The sequence below is a fragment of the Pollachius pollachius genome (assembly GCF_949987615.1).
Source record: "Pollachius pollachius genome assembly, chromosome: 10".
Classification (NCBI taxonomy): Eukaryota; Metazoa; Chordata; class Actinopteri; order Gadiformes; family Gadidae; genus Pollachius; species Pollachius pollachius.
Genome location: NC_136943.1, coordinates 1,697,675 through 1,720,933, shown reverse-complemented (window position 1 = coordinate 1,720,933; position 23,259 = coordinate 1,697,675). Strand labels below are relative to the sequence as shown.

Below are 23,259 nucleotides of genomic sequence, written 5' to 3'. Positions count from 1 at the left end.
TTTCTTCTTTCGACCTGACTTCATAACCTAATTGATTGGGAAACTAATAGTTTTCTTTGATAAATAAAGATTGAAGCGTTAAAGAGCGTCTTGGTTTGATTCAGAAGTCAGGTTGTCAAAAGCGTTACTTATAGAAATACCACCCGCTGAAATAAAGTGCCATAAAGCATATGCCATAGTCCCTTTTAAAAAATGAATCATCTATTCGCTTTGATTGAAGCCTCCAATTATGTTGATTTATGAGTGGATGTATCCGTTATTTCATTCGTCCTTCTGTATCATTCTATATTGTACAAGAGAACATATGCAAAGTCGCCTTTAGCGAGAGAAAACTGCAAGGTCCAAATAGAGAAGTGCATTTATGTTTCTTAAGTCCTCAAACTCAGGAGAAGTATGCCTTCATGGCTTTCGGCCACAAAAGCCCTTTATGCCAGAAATCCACATCTTGTAAGATTTCAGCAAAACTGTGTCTCCGACAACAAAGCACAGGACAGTTCACGTGTATTCCATCAACACATGAAGCCGAACATAAACATTGAAGTGCACAATGTGTGCCCAACACCATTGATGTTTATGTAGAAGCCGACCTTGAAATTGGCCACCCAGTGTTGTAGAACTGTATATACTCTTAATGTTATAATCTATATTATTAAGCATCTAATACATATTTACTATTGCAAACATATGTCCTGCCTTCCAAATAGCCTCATTGACCTTCCCTGTGGAATAATAGGCAAAACAGGACCGATAATGTTCGACTTTCTCCAATAGATCATTTCTCTATAGCAGTAGTAGTAACAAGATAAGGAAGGCTAACTCTGACATCGGTATATGAAAGAGTATCACGATGAATCCCAACAAGTTTTGTGGAGCCAGACGACAAAAGATCTTAAAACAGCAGCCGTTCCCGTCTAAATTGAATGTGAAACCTTTACTTTTGGATGTTGCAAAAAAGTTTATACAATCCGCTGCTTCTGTGAATCCATGTTTACTGCCTCAGCCGCTCTATCAATTATTCAACAGCAAAGCCGTGTGAGGATTTGAGGGGCCTAGCAGGAGGGCTCTCCTATTCTTTATGAAGGATTCCTATGCGTAAACATGAGACCATGCCTGCCAGAATATCACAGCTCAATAATCTATCCCCACAGTATACACTGTATAACCCAAGATCAAATTACAAGATACGCTCAGTTTACGGAACCCCCTCTCATAGCTTAAGCTTCTTAACCTGACGTTTCATAGAAGAACATTTTTAATTGGTAACGGCCTGCCAAAAAACGTTTTTCTAAATCTGAGAAAGTATTTCTTCCATATCAATGGAAAACAAATCACGTATGCTTCTTTCCCACAACAATAGCCTGCATCCCACAGCTTTCCATTTACGTCTGTGGCTATTGCCCCCTAGTGGGAAATGTGTTCCTACCTGCTGAAATGTAATATTAATCCAGCAGGCCAGTGATAAACACGCGCCAAAGTCCTGGAGGCATTTCAAGCTAGTAATAAATGCCTATTGAAATGGAGTCTTAGTTGCTGGAAACTGCAGCCTCTGACAATCATTTCCTGGTTCAGTACTTTGCCTTCCGCAATGCCGCCCCTCGCTGGTAGAGTATGGCACGGGTAATTGCTCAGATGAGGGGTCCCTGTGGTAAATTGTTAAAATCAGATTAAGCGGGTCCCCAAACTGAAACCATTTCCCTTCAAATACAAGTGTAAGATCACACAAAAACAAGACATTAAAGCGGCACTCTTTCGTTCTTTTTTTTTGATTTACCCTTTTCAAAAGACCATTTCAGCGTTGTCAAGCCCGAGACTCCGGTTTGTCTCTAACGGTGTTCACCGTCTCGTGCACATTTCGGCGGCGTAATGAGCTTTCAATTGGCCCATTCGTTTTTCCCCGTTGCGTTACCTGAGTTAAACAGCTCCCCAGACGTGGTGAGCTTCTGGTGATCTCGCTCAATTTGAGCCTTAATGAAAGCTTTGTCCCACTGCTGTGAGGCTCTTCCCCGACACCGGCGTCTCCCCTTCTCCGACAAGTGCCAAACAAGATGGCGCTCCCAAACGAGCCCCCCTCCTGTGATGAGAAACGTCGCCTGTCTCTTTGCTTATTGTGCTGGCATTTAGGTGGCTCGGCCTGGTGATTCGACGAGCCTGCAGTGTCAAGGCTATTTTCTCTTGCTCCAGCCCTTAATGCTTTGACTCGGCAAACCTGACCATTGTCATCTTCCCCCTGTTGGCCTCGACCAGGGCTGTGAAGCGAGAGAAAAAACCTGATGTATAAAAATATCTCCAAGGAGTGTGTAATAACCTTCAAGGAAAGGGCTTTGATTGCACAACAATTTCACACTGAGGTCCCCACTTTCGGCTGGCCCCCCTAAAGCAGTAAAACGCTGCAAAAGGGCAGAGGAGAGTGAAGGGCAGCGAGGCACTCGCTGGGCTTTGTCAGGAGTGAAAGATTGAAGAGGTGTGAGGGAGGGAGGCCGCGCGGCAGGACACCAGGGTTTCTGTGTTCGCTACAAAAGCACGGCTTCCCTCTGGCCTAACTACTGCTGCTCTGAAAAAAATAAAGCCAAAGAAAAAAAGGAAAGTTCAGCTGATGGAGAAACGCTGACAGGGGAGAGACGGTCTAATCCTAATGGTCTGCCAGGGGGGGCAACGCCTGCCCCACAAACAGGGCCCCTCTGACTGGAGGCACAATTTACTGATCCCCCCCCCCCCTGGCCTTTCGCCGGCATCAAATGGAAGATAACAAGAAAACCACAGAAACCACCGTTGACCTGGTAAAGTGGATGAATGGATTCTATTTATGGAAAATAAATCCCCTTTTGTGTGTGTGTGTGTGTGTGTGTGTGTGTGTGTGTGTGTGTGTGTGTGAGACATCAGCAGAGGTTTACGAAGGCTTCAAGATCGAAACCGACCAGTTATTTATGCTGAACCTTTGGATGGCCGTCACCACACTTTAGCTCACGCTAGGCCACAATACAAACGTAGGTAGTCTACAAAACCCGTTTGCATGTCGTCTTACTGCGGTGTAAACGCTGCTAGCGTAGTAAAACGCGCTTTCATCACGGAGCACCTGATGATTGTGTTTTATGCGTTTTGGTTTCCTTCTTTCCCCGTTGCTGGTTTTAACGGCACCTTTAACCGGTAAAGGTTGCTCTGGCCACCTCCCTGCATGTCGCTGTTGTTGACTTTGCAGAAGGTTAAGCAAGGCATTGTGATGTTAAATGGTTGTTATATGGCGGGTTAAGCCCCATAAAGCCAGCTCCAGGTTGTAATCCTCTCCCTTTCCTTCAAGGCCTCATTGATCAGCACATTACTGCCGTGCAGTTATCGGTCGTCCTGAAACAGGTTTTCATAAAGAGGGGAGGGGCGCGGTGCTGGTTTATTGTTTTCTGTTGCGACCCACTCGTGCTGTTTAATGCTTGCATGTTCCTGTGCATGTTCTGTTTGTTCTCGTGATGTGAACGTTCGCCTTCAACCTCCCTCCAAAGACACACAGGACAGACACTAAAATGCGGTAGCAGTCATGCGTGAGTCACCTTTATCTACCTTCCATATGGCCGGAGTCATCGTGGATAAGGTTCAGCCATGACGAGGTATTAGGAGAATAGATGGGGTGGTGGAAGTGCGTTGGTTTGAGTTCCCGCTTCCGCCTCTAGATGTCACTGTTGGCTCACTGCTGTCCCGGCGTCGCGTTGGCTGTATCATGGCGTTTCAGACCTCAATAACAACAGATGGTGCTGATCATCAAGTCTCAGATCATATTTATCTTTCTTTGTTACTGCTTGTAAAATAACCCTCTCCCTCCAGATAAATAAACATTACAATTGGCGGTACATATTGGCGCAAGGAGTTGTTTCCAATTGAAATCCACAGCAACACCAAAAATACATGGATGTGGTGCTGACAGGTTGCCTTGGCAATTAAGCTAAAACACTCCAGGTGCATTGTAATGGTTATTGCATTTTAGGAGAAACAAACAACTAATTAATGACTGAGTCCTTTTCTCCCCGTGAATCCACTTTTTTGATACCTATACCTGTGAATTAGAATGGAGATACCTCATAGCTTCCTTTCTCCTCTCCTCCTCAGACTCACTGCCAACAACAGACCGAAACCAGTCATTTATACAGGTAGCAACAGACTGACTGGAACACACTGCGGTATGCAGATGTCCTTTCTCTCTTCTGTTGTTGATCGGTTCTTTAAGAGAAACACAGTGTGCTCGTTATACTCAGTGTAACGTTACTTTGGTTTAGCAGTTCTTCATTTAGTCAATCCGGGGCCGAGGAGACTTTGATGGTTCCTGCTGTTACTTTATCAATCATTTATTTTATTATAGCCCTATAGGCTACAATTCTTATGGTGCGTTCTTTATTTTACTTTGTGGACGTCAGCCGCCGAGTGAACACACTTCTCACCGAGAGCACCCACCTTCTTTTCCTTCCGTGTCGGTGTTGAGAACACGACGATTTATTCCCTCTAGTTGGTCCCGTCCCATTTCACCCCGCAGAAGACGTATACTACCTCGCTGTATACTTAACAAAGTACAAAGGCTAGAGATGCCTGTATAGACTACACACCATGACAGGACACCGGCGGCAGAGATCCAGAACGAGGCTGGTGGATGGCGTGTGTTGTGGTGAGACCCGTGTAATACTTACTGTTGGGTCGGTGCGGCTGTTGGAACATTAATAGCAGAACTTCAGTGGACTCCTTAAGACCCTTGTAGCTACCCCCCTGTCGGCCCCACTGTGGTGCAAAGCGATTCAATCTTTCTTTGTCTTTAGGCTTGCAATTATTTCGTGTTAACAATGCTGCTTTTATCACATTTGTTACAAGCTACTTATTCACATGACTGAATTAAATAATAATATGGTTCATTAAGAGTATCAGAATATAAGGACATTAATTGGTCCATATAATGTACAATATATACAGTACAATATAAAATTGTATAGCCAATATATATATGCAACATACATTTTATGCTGTAATTATGCTGTAATTATTTTAAAGGTAACATGTTACCACGCTACGTCTGCTTCCAATATGTATTGTAATGTACCTTATGTTCATACTCACTTTCATGCTAGTGTGTGTGTGTGTGTGTTTGTGTGTGTAAAGATCATTGTAACCTTAAATGTGACGATATTTGCCATATTTTTCTTACTTTTCCTTCTCCACCTTAACCACCAGATCTCCATTTGAAAGCCAGAGCTTTACTTACAAGTCCCATTGCGTATGCAGGTTCTGGCGGTGGTCTAGTGGTCAGGGGAGTCATCGGAGCGCTGGTATTTTCCCCTCTGTCCTCTTTACCTCTGTGATTGAATAGCGCAGGGCTTCCCATGGGTCTTGCCTCTGCTTCCTGTCCCAGCGTTGCCCTCTCTCTGCTCATTGAATATACAACAACCTGCCGGCTCTCCATACCTTCCTGAAATCACAGGGCATCACATCCTCCACTCCCCTCTTTAAAAATAGTCATTGTGCCATTGCTGCTGCTGCTGCTTCTCCTCCTTTGACTGCAGCACAATAAGAGTGAGGTGGGACTCCTTGTGGGATTCGTTTGCACTGGCAATACGCACTTACCCGAGGTGTTTATGAGTGTGTGAGTGAGTGAGTGAGTGTTGCAATTTGTATTCACACCAGTGATGTTTGAATGTTAAGTTTGTTCTGTTCCTCAGCTGAAGATTTTTACGTTTATTGAACTTGAAAAACAAAAGAATAGCTCTTTGATTGTGTTCTGGTGTTTTGTTGAAAATAAAGATGTTTAAAGGATTTTGGCGAAGCCTCCAAATATATTTTCTCTTTTGTATTTGGGATCTGTGTAAATGTACAGCATGTCATAAAAGGAAGAAACAAAGAACAAAACTCCAAAGAAAATTAGAATTATACGTAAAGAGGTTGTATACACAATTTATAAAACGGTATCTTTGAAATAAACCTCAATCCTAAGTGGAGGGTGCGCACTTAACCACGACCTGAATAACCCCGTCCACAGAGGCTGTCCTGACAGCTCAATGCACATTCCAGAGCCACATTCCAGGAAACCAACCTGTGTCCGGTATTGTTCTTTATTATTTATGTTATTGTTACTCATTATGGACATGTACCGACCCTGTGTTGAAACCAGAGATATTAATTCGCCTGTAGGCCGTTCTTCTAAGCATTATGCTTCCTGCCGCTACTCAGAGTGTTAGTGTTTGTGTGTAGCGCCAAGAGAATCTAGGTTCAGTAGATCAATCATCTTTCTGTGTTTTATTCCCTCATGTTTTTGCTTAACATCATATCAGTGCCAGGATAACCTGGTAATCTCGTTTCCCCCCCATAGACGTGCCCTACACTCAAATGTTTTCATCTTTGTTGCTCTCAATGGATTTTTTGGGGCGGTATGATTCATTTTACAGATATCTTGACAAGTAGTGAGGCTTCAAATATATTGCTGCGACTGATCTGAACAAATAACACACGCTTAAAGTGCCAAAATAAGAATCGTTTGACATGGATGTTGTATTATTAATGTGGTTTAATGTAGATTGGGGGATTTCTGATCTTTTACGTTGAGTTTGAGAAATGTGAGGAAATTCTGGATGCTTTTTAGTTTCAACCTTCTACTCTGATACATTTCATTTCATCTTCATTATCAGAGGAGTGTTAAGCATGAGCTTGGCACATAATACAATTCTTCATCTTTACACAGTCCCATACATTCAGACCTACCAGATCTACTGTAAGTCACAAAGCAGTCCCAGGAATCAAGGTTCCTTTGATCAAGGGCAAGAACGGAAGAAGGAGAGAGCACTTCACAGTACATCATTTTCTCTCGCAGGAGGTTCAAGATTGGAATCGATAACATTATGGATAATGTTCACTCCAGAAATATTGCATGAAATAATGTATTGGCGTGGCATTTGAAAAGCATATATTGCATGGTATTGTATTATATTGTGTAGTTGTATTCTCCATATAATCTTCAGCTCATATTTAGGTTTGTTTTGGGAACTGAGAGCTGCATTGTGATTTTTGATGTCATAATATTAAGTCATATTCCAGTTTATATTCATATTCCAAGTCCAAGTTGTCTTTTTAACACTTCCCCAGATGTTGAGCAATCCCAGCATGGTAACTTGTTTGTTTGGTTGTTTCAATTGTATTAATATTTCAAAGTAATAACGTAATTGAATCCTAATGATGAACAAAACATTAATATAAATCTGTAGATGACTAATAAGTGCTATGTTAAAGAGGCCCTATTTTACAACTAGGTGTAATGTTGATTATCTATTTCAAGCCATGTCAAGATCGACCTTCTAGGGACATCACAAGTGGGACAGTCCACCCAGATGATGAATATATCAGCCTGCTAATCTAATTTAATCTAATGGACCATACCAATTTTTAGTTCTACTGACCTACTTTTGGTAATGATTAATTTGTCATCGACAAAAGCCTTATCAATTAATGTTTAGTTAATAAGTAGTTGGACATTAACTAAAGGCTTATAAATGACTAAACATATTACAAAGTTTTATCATGAAAGCATTGCATTAGAGGAAAAATAAGTCTGATCAAACAGTGATTGTCACGTCAGTCAAATATGCCCTAGTGTCATCATGAGCGCCACGGGGGTAACATTACCTCGCGGTGTGCCCCGGGTGACCGCTTCGGAGCGCTGCACGGCGTTTCTGATTTGCTCAATATTGAGCGTTCATGAGCTTCTGTTGCGCGACGCTCTCGGTCCATCTTCATTTCGTCTCATTTGTTCGAGTGGCCTTGCACCAGCACTCTCATTTCCCCCGCTGCCATGGCAACAGGTAACGCAGATGAAGTTATTGCAGACCAGAGTCGGTAGTAGTTTCATTGAAAAATGTTCACATGAATTCACCGCCCAAAAGGAAATAAAAGTAATCACCATTATATACGATTACTATATGATTTAAAAAAAAACAACAGCATGCAGTTATCCGTGCGCAGAATGCTCTCTTGTTCCTAAATGTACACTTTTTTTAGACCATTTTCAATATAGTGTGAACTATGAACACATGGTATGAATCCTACATCATGTTCGCCCAACAGAGTGGATATATGAATATGAAGAACAACACATGAGGAATATTATCAGTATAAATATTCATACATATTCGTTGAATGACTACCACATACCTCACTACCTTTGAGAATGCAATCACTATCAGAGATAGTTTTCAAAACAACATTTCAGAGCATGCAGCATACAGCGTATACATCTCGCAGTAAACAGAATTTAACTAAGATCTGTTGAAGTGAGAGTCAAGCCTGACTTTACCTCATGTTACCCGCCTTCTCTACGGTGGCTGAGAAATGCCAGACTACATGAGACCGCTGCTGATCTTGTACTACAGCAGGGTGGGTGATGAATAATTTACAAGTTACTTCCCTTTCATCTTCTCAGGTCTATCTCGCTCTCTCTCGCTCGCTCTCTCACTCAGACCTAGTTGTGAACCCTTGAGATGGGGTAATGGGGAAGCGATCCTCTCTGCATAACAAGCACAGAGTGTGTGGTGGGGTTACTGAGGGTCTCTTGGTATAATTGTGCCCACAGTTAGACCGGAAAGGGGATTTGTAATGTAAGGAACCGTTTGGATGGAGTCTTTGCATTTGTAATGTTGCACACAATGCTTATCATGTAAACGTGTCTATAGTTCATTTGTGGGGTTAGTCCAAACAGGCCGATAAGAGTAAAATAGCTTCTTATCGTCAATGTATTCATTAACATCGTGTTTTATAGTAAACAATAACAATTGGGCAATGCTATGCTCTATCTATGAGGGACTGTCTATTTAATATAGGGTCATGGTCTGCCATCTTACGACTGCACTTACTCGTGGGAAAATGCCCTACATTCAAAGCAGCTTTACATATTAAATGATAGGGCTGGCGAACAGCAGTTGAATCGAAGGCGTACTAGTGGGCTAAAACACAGCTCTCCAAAGATCACACGATGCCTGCTGACATGCTCTCTCTTCAATTCAATTTACGTTGAAAGAACTTTAAGAACTCGTGTTTCCCTCCCTCAGTTCGTTTGTGCTCTGCAGCAAACACCCACAGGAAAATAAGAGATATAAACCATAAAAGACATACAACATTCACAACGATCAAATGTGTAATTCATACGATACAACCCGTCTTGCAGATATTATTTTAATTATGGAATCGATGTTTGGTGTTCAACAGCTGAACAAAGCATCTCAGTTGACATTGACATCAATGGCAGGAAGCGTTCCCTGTGTCCTTGCCACCTTGCCATAACACGTTGCAGTAGCTCTTCCCCAGCAGCAACACTACCTTGGTCTTATGAATTCCACTTGAATAGAATAACTTGTAGGTGATGTGATTCCGACAATGGCAGATGGGGAGCCAAATGGTACTACTTTAATGTTTTCCGCTCGCAAGCAGCTGCACCCAAATGCAATACGACACGGAGAAGTGCGAAGAGTTGGGAGTAAATTGGATTTAGCACTTGCTTTGAACACTTAATCATTGAGATGCGTCTCTGAGTATTTTGTCTTCAGAATTTGAAATACGGCAAAAGTTTTAAGAGCAGTTTAGGGTTCCACACTTTATCCAGGAGGAAGGAGGTCTACCGGGAAAGTTTGTTGGGTTCTGACGACAAGAAGGCCTATTGATTACAGAAGAATACTAAGGCTACTTCAATTATAGGCCAATTTAAAGATCCTCAATTTAATTATTTGAGGATCTTGAATTGGCATTGTCCATGCATTTTTGTGGTAACACTCTGCCATAAGGATTCATTAATTAAACTGGAGAGCATGTGACAATGGCAATAAGCTGACATTCTTCCTAGAGTGTCAAAACTGACACCAGCTTCGTAACATTCCTTATACTGCAAATGGATGGGCCTACAAATATCAAATATAGCAAATATCAGTGGACCAAAGGCTCAATCACGTCCTTCAATGATGGATAGTGATTTATCAGACATACATTTATAGGAAAAATATTAGAGATTGGCACTTTAACCAATCATTAACGTTAGTAAATGCCACAATATATTGTTGTTATTAGCATATGGATTATATTAGGGTTAGGGTTAACCATTACCCTATTAAAAAATGTGTAGCTTTTCAAATGAACACCATTACCTTAGTTAACACGAAAACCGTTAGTGTATGATTACTAATTACCATTAGTTAACCGTTTATTAACTGTTAGTTAATGCCTATTACGGCATTAACTATTAGTTCATGCTTATTAATGTATTAACTATGCTATTTATTGGTTATTTACTAGTTAAAGTAACCGACGATGTATCTAATTCATCTCTTTCGACAATATACACTAGGAGTTTTAATGAACAATAATCAACATCATGCAATTAATTATTTTATGTCGATTATGCCTATCCTGAATTTTTGTTGAACTGCTCATTAAAAGAGGTAGACTATTGTATTTATTGTATTGTATTCTCACTCATTCCCTGAGTGGGCCCAAACGTGGATGAGGCAAACCTTACAATTCCTTATAACCTATATAGGGCTACTATAAAAAAACATTTAGTTTGAATAAAATAATTAACCTTTTGGGCCTACAATATGTTATCAATTTAATATCATCCCAGTCTTGGCACCAAATAAATAATACCCCTAATAAATGATAAATGTCCTTATAAATATCCATTTCATTTGTCTTTGTTTCCAGCTTTGTTCAGCCTGAGGTTCGTGTGGGACAGAAGTGGGCTCTACATCCTGTCTCTTTGTAGATCATCTCCTCGCATCCATTGACCATGGTGCTGCCTGCTGCCTCCCATCCGGCCGCGCTGAGATCTGCACCACATTTCGCTCGCATTTGGTTCCTGCTAGACGACGCAACGTGGACCCCTTGACTGCAAACCTGTACAACCAATAGAAGCGGGGGTCTCCGTTCGTATGTCATACTCACGGCCAATCACAAGGTCGGATGGGCGGGCCTAGTGAGGGCCTGGCATTCATGTTTGGTTGCAAAGGTAAGCTCTGGATGGGATTTTGTGAGTTTATTTTGATTGCATATTTAATTACTACATTTCACTGAACGAGGCGCAGCTGTATGAGGTGACGTATGATTTTCTCTTTCAGGATAAATTACTTTTGAATAAGAGTTGTTTCGTAAGTCGAGCGGAGGGGAGTGGACAGTGTTTTTAAAGTAGCCCCAGCTGAGACCAGCGGTGATTCTCTCCTGTCGTCTGCTGTGATTGTTTATTAAATGGTCTAAATGCACATCTATTATTCTCTGTTTCCCTCCCCCCTGGTCGACAGGACGGGGTTATACCGGCTGGCGGGGGGGTCAGGGTGGTCTTCTAGGGGCGGCATTGTGGTCATGTTGTTACTACTAGTCCACTGCACTACAGTGCTACTACTCCTCAATGGTTCAAGTTGGACCTGAAAGAGGTTTCATTCTGGAGACAGTCCTTCAAAGAACCAGTCCGTCATAGAGACGTTTCTCTTTATTATTGATTCTGATACGGTCCTGTATCACCGCGGAGAGACTCTTCTCATGGGATGTCTTCATCGATGTAACGATCACGTGTTTACTGGTCTTAAACCAGTCCAAAATGTGGCGGCAGAACACCCCCCGGGGTCTGTCTTGTTAACGTGGTAACTGTGATATTGATGGTGGTCTTGTGGTGACACTGAAGTGTCTTTTGGTCCACTCAGGAGCAGTCCCCCGGCCGTGAGACGAGGAGACCCGGGACGGATGTGACCCCACCACACCTCTTTGAAAAGTACTTTTCCCTCGACAACTGGAACTGAATTACTTTGAACTGGATGCTGTGGATGAGGAATCCTTGGAGATTATTTCCATAGCCTTTTATCATATTTATTCACCCCCCTGGAATGGCATTGGATAAGAGCTAAAACCTGGTGGTTTCTCAGTCTTCATCGAGGCGTTTTGGCGGACTTCACTTACTTACTTTTCCCGGAGGTCTGGCATTTCCCAAGCCCAGTCTGACATGGATCAAGCCAGCGGGGGAGAGGACCCCAACAAACCCTCTAAGAAGAAGTCAAACGAGGAGGAGGGAAAAAACAAGAAGCTGGTAGGTGTGGCGTGCTTATCAGTGATCAGGCGATTCTTTAAACATGTCAGGGGGTCAATGGCGTTAGCTCATCTGCAGTCGATTAGAGACCGACTTAAAATACACCTATCTCCTTAGTGACTCTCTCTCTCTCTCTCTCTCTCTCTCTCTCTCTCTCTCTCTCTCTCTCTCTCTCTCTCTCTCTCTCTCTCTCTCACACACACACACTTTTTCTGTCTATCCTACACACAAACTCTGTGCTTCTCTCTCTGTCGCCACATACTAATCAACCAATGCGTTGACCTTACTTCACCTGAGTACACCAGATATGTACCAAACTCAGCATAGGTAAACATCAGTCCTTATGTCATGTTGTTGATGAAATCGCACCACACACTCTGATCTGCTTCGTTCCCTGGTGGTTCCCCAGTGAGCCCATAATATCACATGTCATTAAGCACGTCACTGTGTTGGGCAAAGCGTGTCCCGAATAACTATGTAGCCTGTAATACAACAATAATACACATCGGCGGTCTTTTATTTTTCACTGAGGTAAAAGAGCGAGTGTTTCTTTTAGTGCTTTGCTTTTGAAAAGAACTCAACATGTTGAGGGAACAGAGTACTTTCTAATCAATACTGCGAATGAAAACATTTGTTGACTTACTTTCTGCAGACCAACCTTCTCCTCGTCATTGAGTTTAGTGGAATGTCAAAGAGTTCTAGGTTGCAGTTGGGGCTGTTTCAAAAAGTACAGTAAGGCTGTTGTTGATAAGACGTAGCAATCCATTAGAAACAACTACTGCTTTACCTGCACTCTGGCCCTGGGTCCAGACAGGATACGGCAGAACCCCTCTTCATTGTGGCCCTGGGTCCAGACAGGGTAGAACCCCAGCAGGCCTAATACAGAATATCCATAGTTCTGATTCAACAGAAAGCTCAATCTTTCTAACATAGACGTGGTTTGTTCATGCATTATTCTTGTTCTTTACTTTTCTTATGCATGCATGAGCGTTTGCTTAGCTGACTCATATGAAGAAGTACAGGCATTAGTAACTGTAACTATGCCCCAGTTTACACAAACCGTTCCCTAGATATTAAGATCACAAGATCTCTCTCTAGACAGATCCACTTACCCAATCGGGGTGACATTAAAATAGGAATTGTATGCCTTAAAATAATAAAGTTTGGGTCGTAGAAGTGAGAATTAACTATGCAAAACTTTTTAGGTCCAAGTGTTAGATTGTAATTGCTGTTTGTAACAAGGGAGAACCAGCTGTAATTATCCTGATACAGTGGTTTATTTGAGGGTGTATGAAGGCCTACTGAATTCAATATTTTATGTTCTTCAAGTCAAATGGTCACAGGAATGCTGTTTATTTATTAGTTTCTAGTTTAGTCTAGCCCTAGCAGCTACTATGAGTAAAGTGTTGAAAGAGACTGACGTCATTGGGGGAAAGCTTTATGGGCAAGTATATATTTAAATTAAAGCAGGTAGTCTCGTCTTTTAATAGATATCTGTTGTTTTCAATCTCTTCCACTTTACGTCCTCTCTGCTGTATAAGGAAACTACAACAAAATCATAATTTCCTGGAGATCCCAGTTGACAGAAGTGTCTTAACATTCATGAGGGTTAGAACATCTAAACTTAGCCCGCAGTGTGATCTGAGCTGTGGTGGCCAGGTAGGTATCATTAGCTGAGGACGGCATCTGTGCCTTTGGGGTCACAGAGTACATGTCATGACATGGTATTTTGATATGACTAGTCGCTTTGAGGCCCCTTTTGAAACATAAATGATTGACAGCTCAAGTCGGTGAACCAAGTCTTAGTGCTTTCTTGCACACAGTTAGCGGCGGTCTGGACAACAGTGGTGTGACCTCAATGCTTTATTGTTCGGGTGTAGAGGGCAGTTGGTTCTGTAATAGCAAGGGGGAGGACTGCAACACGGGTCGACCAATTGTTTTCATTACCCGATACGTCGCTCCACTTTGAGCTGCTCCACCGGAAGGCCAATTATTCAACAATGTGGTGTTTGAGGAAGGGGCTTGAACCCATAACTGGAGAAAAAGGCTCCCAATGGGATACAGGAATGCCACCATCACCGCTGCAGGAAAATCCTAGCTGTAGTTGATAGTCCTTTGTAGTATGTGTTGTTCTGGGTGTCAACCCTGACCAAGGGTAGAAGAGAGATGCAGGAACTCTATACAGTAGGCCCGCTGGTATTCTTGGGTCTCTGGCTGACTCAGAACCAGAACAAGGTTTTGGGGAATGTCCCTCAGTACCTCAGATGTGTCATGCCTGCTATGCGTCCAGCTGGATAAGGGTTAGGGAAAGTCAGGGGGCTGGAACTACTATAGTCAAACAGGGAAGCCCAGTCTGGGAGTAATGACAGCGGCGTAAGAGGCAACCTTGTACACCTTACTCTAGGTTCCACCCTGTGGCTTTCATGCAGAAAAGAACGACTCCCCATTAAACTCACATTTGTAGACGCCCGTGCGTGAACTGTGCCAAGCGGTGCGGACTAGAAGTGACATCATCACACAGGCCTTGCGCACGGCTAATATGGAGATTTGGCGCGCGTCACACACTTGCAGGGATTTTGATTTGAGAACTGCATGTCCAAACCATGGATGTGATGTGACGAGTTCAGATGATGTCACACATACAGTTTCCACTTCCTAAGCTCTTTTTGTTGTTTTGTTGGTTTATTGAAGATGGACGCATTTTAGGAGAGGTTTGGTGAGGCTGTTTGCCTGTTCAAACACATTTACAGGCCTTCTCAAAGACGCAGTCCTTTATAATCTTCCGCATCACGAAGCACCTGCTCTGCATCCACAGATATCCTTTTTCCCGGAGGTAGTAACTACCGACAGCAGTTTTTCATGCGTTGCTTTTCGTGTCCAGTGCCCCCTGTTGTTCAGGAGAATACTGCCTAGGACCGAACTGAGACTATAAAATGCGGTCTCTCACTCTGTCTTTACGTAAAAGACTCTCTCTCTCGCTCTCTCTCTCTCTCTCTCTCTCTCTCTCTCTCTCTCTCTCTCTCTCTCTCTCTCTCTCGCGCTCTCTCTCTCTCTCTCTCTCTCTCTCTCTCTCTCTCTCTCTCTCTCTCTCTCTCAGTATTTTTGTTCATTTATTATTAGGCTTGCTTGCTGTTGCTCAAGCTCCCCAGGCAGTGCATAGTCCGGGCTAGCTCCCATACAGCTCGGGCATTGGGGGGGGAAGCCATTCGTCTTCTCTTGGTGAAGAGGGCCAGGCCTGTTTTGTTTGGCTCCCCTAGTGTGTAAGGCAAATGTAGACAAGGGTGTGTGTGTGTGGAGTTCATATTTACGTTTTGGGTAAAAGCTAGTATGAGGAAATTGTTCCTTGTTTCCATTATTGTTGGATCTGGTATGTCTGATTGAGCATGTGTGTTTGTGTGAATGCGTGCATGTGCGTGTTTGTGTGTGTGTGCATGCGTGTGTGTGTGTGTGTGTGTGGGTCGTTATTGTGTAATGAGGCCTAAAGTGCCCGAGGTAGGAGCTCATGTTGTGAAGACGAAAGCCTCAGTCTTAAAGGTGCAGATAAGACCTGAGCTGACAACGTGACATTGTCACCGCTGTCAAACGCTCAACCTGAGGAGACTTTCCTGAAAGGCTCTGTACCAGTCCCACACTGGAATGGGCCTGATCCGATCACTGGTTTTCCCACAGGACTTTTGGAGACTATGGTTGGGGGTTTGTGATCTTCTAGTGGGACAGGGGGCATGCCCCCCTGGGAGAAAAAATTGAATTGAATTCATTTAAATGCATCAATCTGGTGAATTTTGAGAACCAAAATATGACATATAAATTACTGTCAAATTACTTAAAAACTGCTGGTACTGATATGAATGTTGATGACACAATGTAATGGGTCATACTAAATGGAGTTTTCAGTAGGCATTTAAGAAAAGATGAAAACAAAAATTCAAACTCAGTGCTGAGCCTTTATACTTCTAGTTTATTATTATTATTATTATTATTATTATTATTATTAATAATATTAAATTCGTAGATTCTGTGCATACCAAATATTCTCTCACTCCCCCCCACCCTCTCCAACACACACTCTTACACAGAGCTGCCCTTAATACAGACTGCTGGGTTTAACCCCAACGAAGAAACACAGATGTGTCGAGTTTGTCTTTTTTTTTTTTTTATATTGAAACTATTTCGGTTTAGTTTCGGTATAGTTTCATTCCCGTCAATGTGTGGGAAACACTGACTGCAGCACTGTGTGCACAGAGGGAACATGCAAGGTTACCGCCGATATGGTGCACCTCGGGGGAAAGTTTAGATAAAGGGTTTGATTGGTAAAAACTTCCTGGTCGCCGTCCCCTGGGTTCTGTGCAGAGGTTATATCTTGTGGGAATGGGCCCGGTGACAGTCAACCTGCTTTCATATGCAAGGGGAAGCGATGCCAGGGGTTCAAAGGGATTCTGAGCATCTGTTTGACAGCACGCCGCGCCCTTTGACATGACGGCGACAGCGTGTATTTTTCCAGATCATGGCTCTATAGTATCCTCGTCATTATTCAGACAGCAATGCCTTTGAGCTGGGCTCTACAGTTCAACCCCTAGTGTGTGTTAATATACATGTGTGTACGTGCTATGTACGTGCATAGTATATATGATTGTGTATACATACACATTCATTCATATTCAACATCTTTAGGCCTACATGTATTTATAGGCCTGAAGATGTTTATCTGTGTGCGCACGTATACTTAGACGTTTTATACACACACAGAGAGCAAGAGGTAAAGACACAGAGTTGGGGAGAGTCAGACGGACGGAGGGAAACAGGGCGTGGGAGATACAAAACGAGAGAGAGAGACCGCGGACAGACAGGAAGGGGGTATGAGTCAAAGACCATTTAGGGAGCCTGAGCCGCGGCTATGATATGTGGCGGGCCCGGCCTGTACAAATGTAATGAGGATGGGTGTGAACCATTGACCGACAGATTAGCGGTGCGGGTGAGTGTGTCTGTGTCAGGCTGCTACACGCCGCCCGTTTGCGCCGGCCTGACTGTAAACAGTGGCTGACTTTCTGATGGCCCGGGCCTGTTAGACCCGTCGGTCGGGGGACGTTTGGGTTTCAGATGACGGCGCAAACATGGTTTGCAAACAGATTGCTTACGGCGTTGCTTTGGGTTGGGAATGAAAAGTTTTCAACAGGCCTTTATAAAGTGAAACCACAGCTTCACACCCTGCCCACAAGCACCTGGCAGTGTGAGACAGCGCGTCCTCACTTTCTCCAGTCGCGGCGTTGTTTATAACCTGCCTTGATTCATTCAATTACACCATAATGATTGTAGACATAGTCATCATTTAGCTTAAGTCATTAGAAATAATGAACATGCCAGTAATGGCTGTGAAGTTGCGGCCCACTAATGGTGTCTCATTGTAAGACTTTGGGCGTCTGCGCGTCCCACTGGAGGGTCCAGTGTTGCTTCATGCATCGCTGGACCTACAAACGACTCTCTCTGGACTTTTCTGACTTGTTTTGTGGTCAGAGGTAGTCAATGAGCTGCTTCTTTTATAACGGCACAAGCTATCATTTCCATCCCCAGCAAATTAAGGTTGAGTGTTGTTGTTTTGTTTTGTCATTAAAGTTGTGACTTTGTTAAGCGGGTGACTTTGATAACCCTGCTTCTCAAACCTGTGCTGTACCGTGAACCTTCCAGCCTGAACCTCTCAGGGAATAGGGGCTAGTAAACCATTACCACGTAATTAACGCTAATCTGTGGTATTATCTAAATTAGTGATATACTTGAGACGCCACACTTAACCTGTGTTATTTTGACAGGATATCTGATCCCCACGTCATGTTGGAAGTTGACTAGCAAAAGCATTACGATTATTATATCTGTTGGCTTTTTACAGATTTGTGACATGAGGTTTATGAAGCAGGTTAGGTCCGCAGTTGGGTGTCAGCAGTACGCTGTTACATTCACAACACATTTACATTTAGGGCATTAAGGAGACGTTTTTATCCAAAGCGTCTTACAATAACTACATTTGTCAGAAGAAAGAGAATCGACCATTTATCGCTGTCGGTACAGTAAAGATATTCATACATAGAAACAAGTGCCCTGCACATACAACCCATAACCCATATACAATAGCTAGGATGTGATGCTACACAATGCAAGGTACTATTTTTAAGTGCCAGGTATACAGCATACAATATAGGGCTGGGTAAAAATATCGATTCATCAATGCACTGCAATTTATTTGTTCTCGATTCAATTTCGATTCCGATTTTTTTTAAATTTTTTCCATGAAAAAAAAAGAAGCATACATTGTAATCTGGAAGCGAGTATGCCTAAATGAGCATGCCCTTTTACATTTGTCCATGTTATGATTATTACTTTTATGCTGCAAGTTTAGCTCAGGAACAATACTATACAATGGTGTATTCCCTTTTTGCTAGTTAAAGCACAATGAAATGGTTAATTCATTTTGAAATGGTGAATTCTTAAGAATATTTAGGTATTTTTGTCATCTGCATGTATTATTGAATCGATATTGAAGCAATTGGATCAATATCGAATCGATGTCGAATCGAATCAAGACCTAATGAATCGAATTGAATTGAATTGTGAGGTACCTGGCAATACCCAGCCCTAATACAATATGTGCGTAAGAGGGGTGCTGTAAGGAGAGTCAGGGAGGAGACGGGGTGTGGGGGTAAGGGAAGGAGGCTATGCAGAGTCCAGGTGAACTCGGAACAAGTGAATCTTGAATTTCTTGCCAAAACTGGTGAGCGACTCTGTGGTCCTGACATCGGCCGGAAACCCCCCCCCCCCCCAGTGCTGATCGCATCCAATCAGGTTTCAGTTGCTTTTCTAAGAATTCTAATGTTTGGATTTGAGCTTGAGCAAGTTATGGTTAGGGAAGGTTTGGTTAGGGAAAGTGCGGCTAGCCAAATGAGTGGGTTGGGTGGTGGAAGGGAACTAACTTGACCACGGCAGGAAACTGACCACATATGCGTGTCGCAGAACGCTGAGGAAGTTTAAGAGAGGAAGTGGGTCAGAATGCGTTGCCTCACGTCAGGGGAAGAGAATGTGAGACTGCTTTCTCACATTCCCCTATCACTCTCCCCTACTATAGCCGTGGTTACAGCCAGAACTGAGATTGTTAATGTTACATACAGTGCAGTATTATCACCTTAATGCTAATTAATTTGGACACTTGACTGCTACAGAAAGCCATTCAAGCTGAGATACAATTCAAATGTACAATTCAAATGTAAGGTTATAATTGTAAAATGTATCTAAATGTATATCATTATTTTATGAATTGGCATTGGCAGTTGACAGTTGGGTTTCCACTCTGTCAACATTTATGGAAGGACTTCCCCCTTCTGTTTTCTCCATTCAGTCTCTCCTGTTTAAGCAGTTGTCTTTACGCAAACACAGCCTGTTTTACGCTTGTTTTACGACTGTCATTTACAGTCTGTCGCACTGTTGATGTTGACACAGACGAAAAATAAGGTTGGGATGATCTTGATTTGTGTTAACATGGAACAATGATATAATGCATGCATCACATATTATTTTGCATCAGTCCACTACTGTATATTGTTGAGCATCTCACTTGACAGAATGGAATATTAAAAGCACACAGAAGTACTGTATGTGTGGCTATTCCAGAAAAGCTGTGTACAATCAAATTCATTTTTCACACACCCAAAAACGGTCCGCCCATTCCTATCGCCGATCGAGCTCCCAAAGGAGAGGGTGTTGTTCTCTTGAGGAGATTCACGGCTCCGCCAGATAAGCCCAATTCCATCAGCGCCCCTCCCTGCTCGGACCACGTCTGCCCCCCCCCATCCCCCCCACACGCGGACAGTGCTCGGATTCTCAGCCACTGGGAGATAACCTGGGGGCAGAGCTGTGCTCTCGCTAGACGCCGGTCACATGACGCCTCAGCAGCCGGAGCAGAGCCTCCGACATCCCAGTCTCTCTCCTTCATCCCAGTCTCTCTCCTTCATCCCAGTCCCTCTCCTTCATCCCAGTATTTCTCCTTCCTCCCGGTATTTCTCCGTCATCCCAGTCATTCTCCTTCTCCTTAACCCCGGTCTATCTCCTTCCTCTCTGCCCCTCTCTCCAAAGTGGCCGTTTTAGGGAATTGTAAACAGCGGCCTTTCCTAAAATACCAGGCAGAGCCCCCCTCAGACCCATGCCCTTTTAAAGTCAACGCAGCTGGCTGTTTAAGTACAAGAGGAATCCCTTTTTTCTTATTTTTTCGTTTTGTGGTTTATTTTTTTAAACCCCCTAGATATTATTCGTAGAGGATCGTCTTTTATCTTTAAAAACCTCAGCATTGTCTGAAGCACAGTGGACATTGAATCAGTGTCGTGTGTTCACAAAGTGGTACTTGAGCACACAGATAATGTTTTGTGGATGATTGAATAAATTCAATCAGCTTGTCGCTGATCCAGTTTGCAAGGAGGAGAACTGCACTCCTATCTCATTCTAGGTTTTGTTTCAGGAAGGGAAGCTTTGTGTGGGTTTGTGTTGAGGGCCTGTTTCTATAGCACGATATATGTAGATGCATGCACGCAACAGTGTTATATGAATGAAGTCTCCTACAATATGCGTACTTCATTCACATCTTCTGCATTAGGCCTTCAGTGTTCAGTTCCAGCCAGAGTCCAAATCAATGTATAACATGGACTACGCATTTATTATGTTGCCACAATACACGACCACTGAAACCGGATCACGGTAATTCACCGTTGTTTAGAGTTTGTTTCAGTGCTCTCATTTTCCCATTAGGGATCCCTATTCAGATGAGCAAGAGCACAGGATATAGGCTGTGTGTCTCTGGTAATCCTGTATGCAGGCCCTCAACCCATTCTTTTTGCTGGAGGAAACACTGGTCTGTTTCATGGGAGGGAGTAGGAGAGGGGTGGGCAGGCGTTTTGAACCCTGATGGATCAAATTCACACACTGCTTTAGTCATAAGTTTCCCAAAGATGACGTCACCTTTTATGTGTGATATGTGCTAAGGGACTGTTCAAGAAGCAGGCGGTTGACATCATTCTTAGTGAGCTCACTACATTCTCTGCTAGGCATCCGGCCTTAACACATGGGTGTGTTGTACTGTAGCTGTTAGTGTAGTAACAGCAACAGCCATTTATATTAGGAAAATAACATCTTCTTAGAGGGTACTTGCTTAGAAACACCTTACTGTTTATTTCCGCGATTTAATCCATTCAGCGAGGGGATTCTTCTTAGATGCTTTATCTTAAAACGGTAAATAAGAGAGATTTGTGTTTAGATAAAAAGCACACTGTGAATAAAATAAGCTCTCTGCAGTGATAGCCTCTCTCCCTGCAGTAGACCACTTTACATATAACACTAATGGCGTGAAGTGCTAGGTTGAAAAAAAGTAGTGAATAGGCCCTTCTTATAATTGAGCCATAACGACATAGCGTTGACCTTTAGTGGCGCTGTCGCATTTTGTATTCATTTGGAAATATATGTTTGACTATAAGACGTTATGACCCAAATTGTAGCGGTAAGGGCCACACATTCAGTTTTCATTCAGTGTTACTCTAATAGATCAAACATACAAACCAAAGAGAATAAGCACAATTATGCATGCATATAATTAGGTGGCATTCCTCTTCGTTTCTTGGACTTTTCATGTGCAGATAATTTATAGCCACACTGTGCCGTTATTAGGCTCATTGTTTTCCATAATTAGGCCACTAATTGCAATAACCGCAGGAAACAAACCCGGCAATAGTTATTCGTACATTTCCCATCCCCTCTTTCTCGTTTTATTACCGACTACATGACTCCACACCGAAATATCGTCTTCCGCCGCCACCTTTTGCTGTAAACCTTAATTGCTCCTCATCATGCCCGACGCACATTGTGATTCTGGAAGCGTCTGGAAATAGTCTTCCTTTGCATATCAAGGCCCCTCAAGGCCATTACATTTCTGCCAACACCAAATGTACTTAGGATTGCCTATGCATGAACAGGCACAGAATCCTCGGCGCCTTCTCCATTCATCCCACATAGTTAGCGAACGCCATGCTATGCTGAGGCCGCTTGTAGCGACTAACGGTAACACTGACGTTGCAATTTGCATTGTTTGTCTTAAGGTTCTGTGAATCTGTTTCTTTCAAGGGCTTACTGTGGGATTTCCTTCTCCTCGCTTTAGTCCTCTCTTTCTAGTTTTATTTATTTATTTGCGCTGCTGTTGAATGGACGTAGGGGAGACTAACCTTGTGGAGACGGGGATTGTGAGCACGGTGCTCTTAAAAAGCACTCTACCTGTGATAATTCCCACTCTGAATGTTCCCGGAGTGTCGTAAAACAAATGCCAACAGTTGTTGGCTTTTTCTCCCCAGAATAGTTTCCTAGAGGTCCTTGAATGTTTGAAAGGCAGAAGGAGTCTCTTCCCTCCACTCAAACTTCTCCCAATGGGCTGCACTGGCATGACAAGTCTTGTGCTTTTCTCTAACAGTTCAATACAGAACGTGAGGCTTTGGCTCACTCATTCTTTGACTCATATAACTAGTTTGACTTGGATGAGAGCCCGTCGGCCTCTTTAACCCACCTGTGTGTGTGCATGGTACCAGCATGGAATCAGCCCAGGCTGTGAGGCAAAGGTAATAAGCAGAGGAAAAGACAGGAATGAAAGGAATCCCCTGACAATTGGCTCAACAAGGTCGCACGCACGCACGCACGCACGCACGCACGCACGCACGCACGCACGCACGCACGCACGCACGCACGCACGCACGCACGCACGCACGCACGCACGCACGCACGCACGCACGCACGCACGCACGCACGCACGCACGCACGCACGCACGCACGCACGCACGCACGCACGCACGCACGCACGCACGCACGCACGCACGCACGCACGCACGCACGCACGCACGCACGCACGCACGCACGCACGCACGCACGCACGCACGCACGCACGCACGCACGCACGCACGCACGCACGCACGCACGCACGCACGCACGCACGCACGCACGCACGCACGCACGCACGCACGCACGCACGCACGCACGCACGCACGCACGCACGCACGCACGCACGCACGCACGCACGCACGCACGCACGCACGCACGCACGCACGCACGCACACACACACTGGCTATTGAGAAATGGTCAATAAAGCATTCTACCGGTAGCCAGCTTGGACTATTAAAGC

At 43.6% G+C, this 23,259-nt stretch overlaps 1 protein-coding gene across 1 annotated transcript in view; it reads left to right on the top strand.

The window, feature by feature from the left end:
* Positions 1-10,977: 10,977 nt before the first annotated feature.
* Positions 10,978-23,259, top strand: part of diaph2 (diaphanous-related formin 2) — a gene marked incomplete at its 3' end in the record, with an annotated part of 344,437 nt that continues 332,155 nt past the window's right edge. Inside the window, exons 1-2 of the mRNA XM_079744815.1 lie at positions 10,978-11,087; positions 11,691-12,070. Coding sequence (XP_079600941.1) covers positions 11,987-12,070 — 84 coding nt within the window. The 5' untranslated portion in view covers positions 10,978-11,087; positions 11,691-11,986. The remainder of the gene's footprint in view (positions 11,088-11,690; positions 12,071-23,259) is intronic.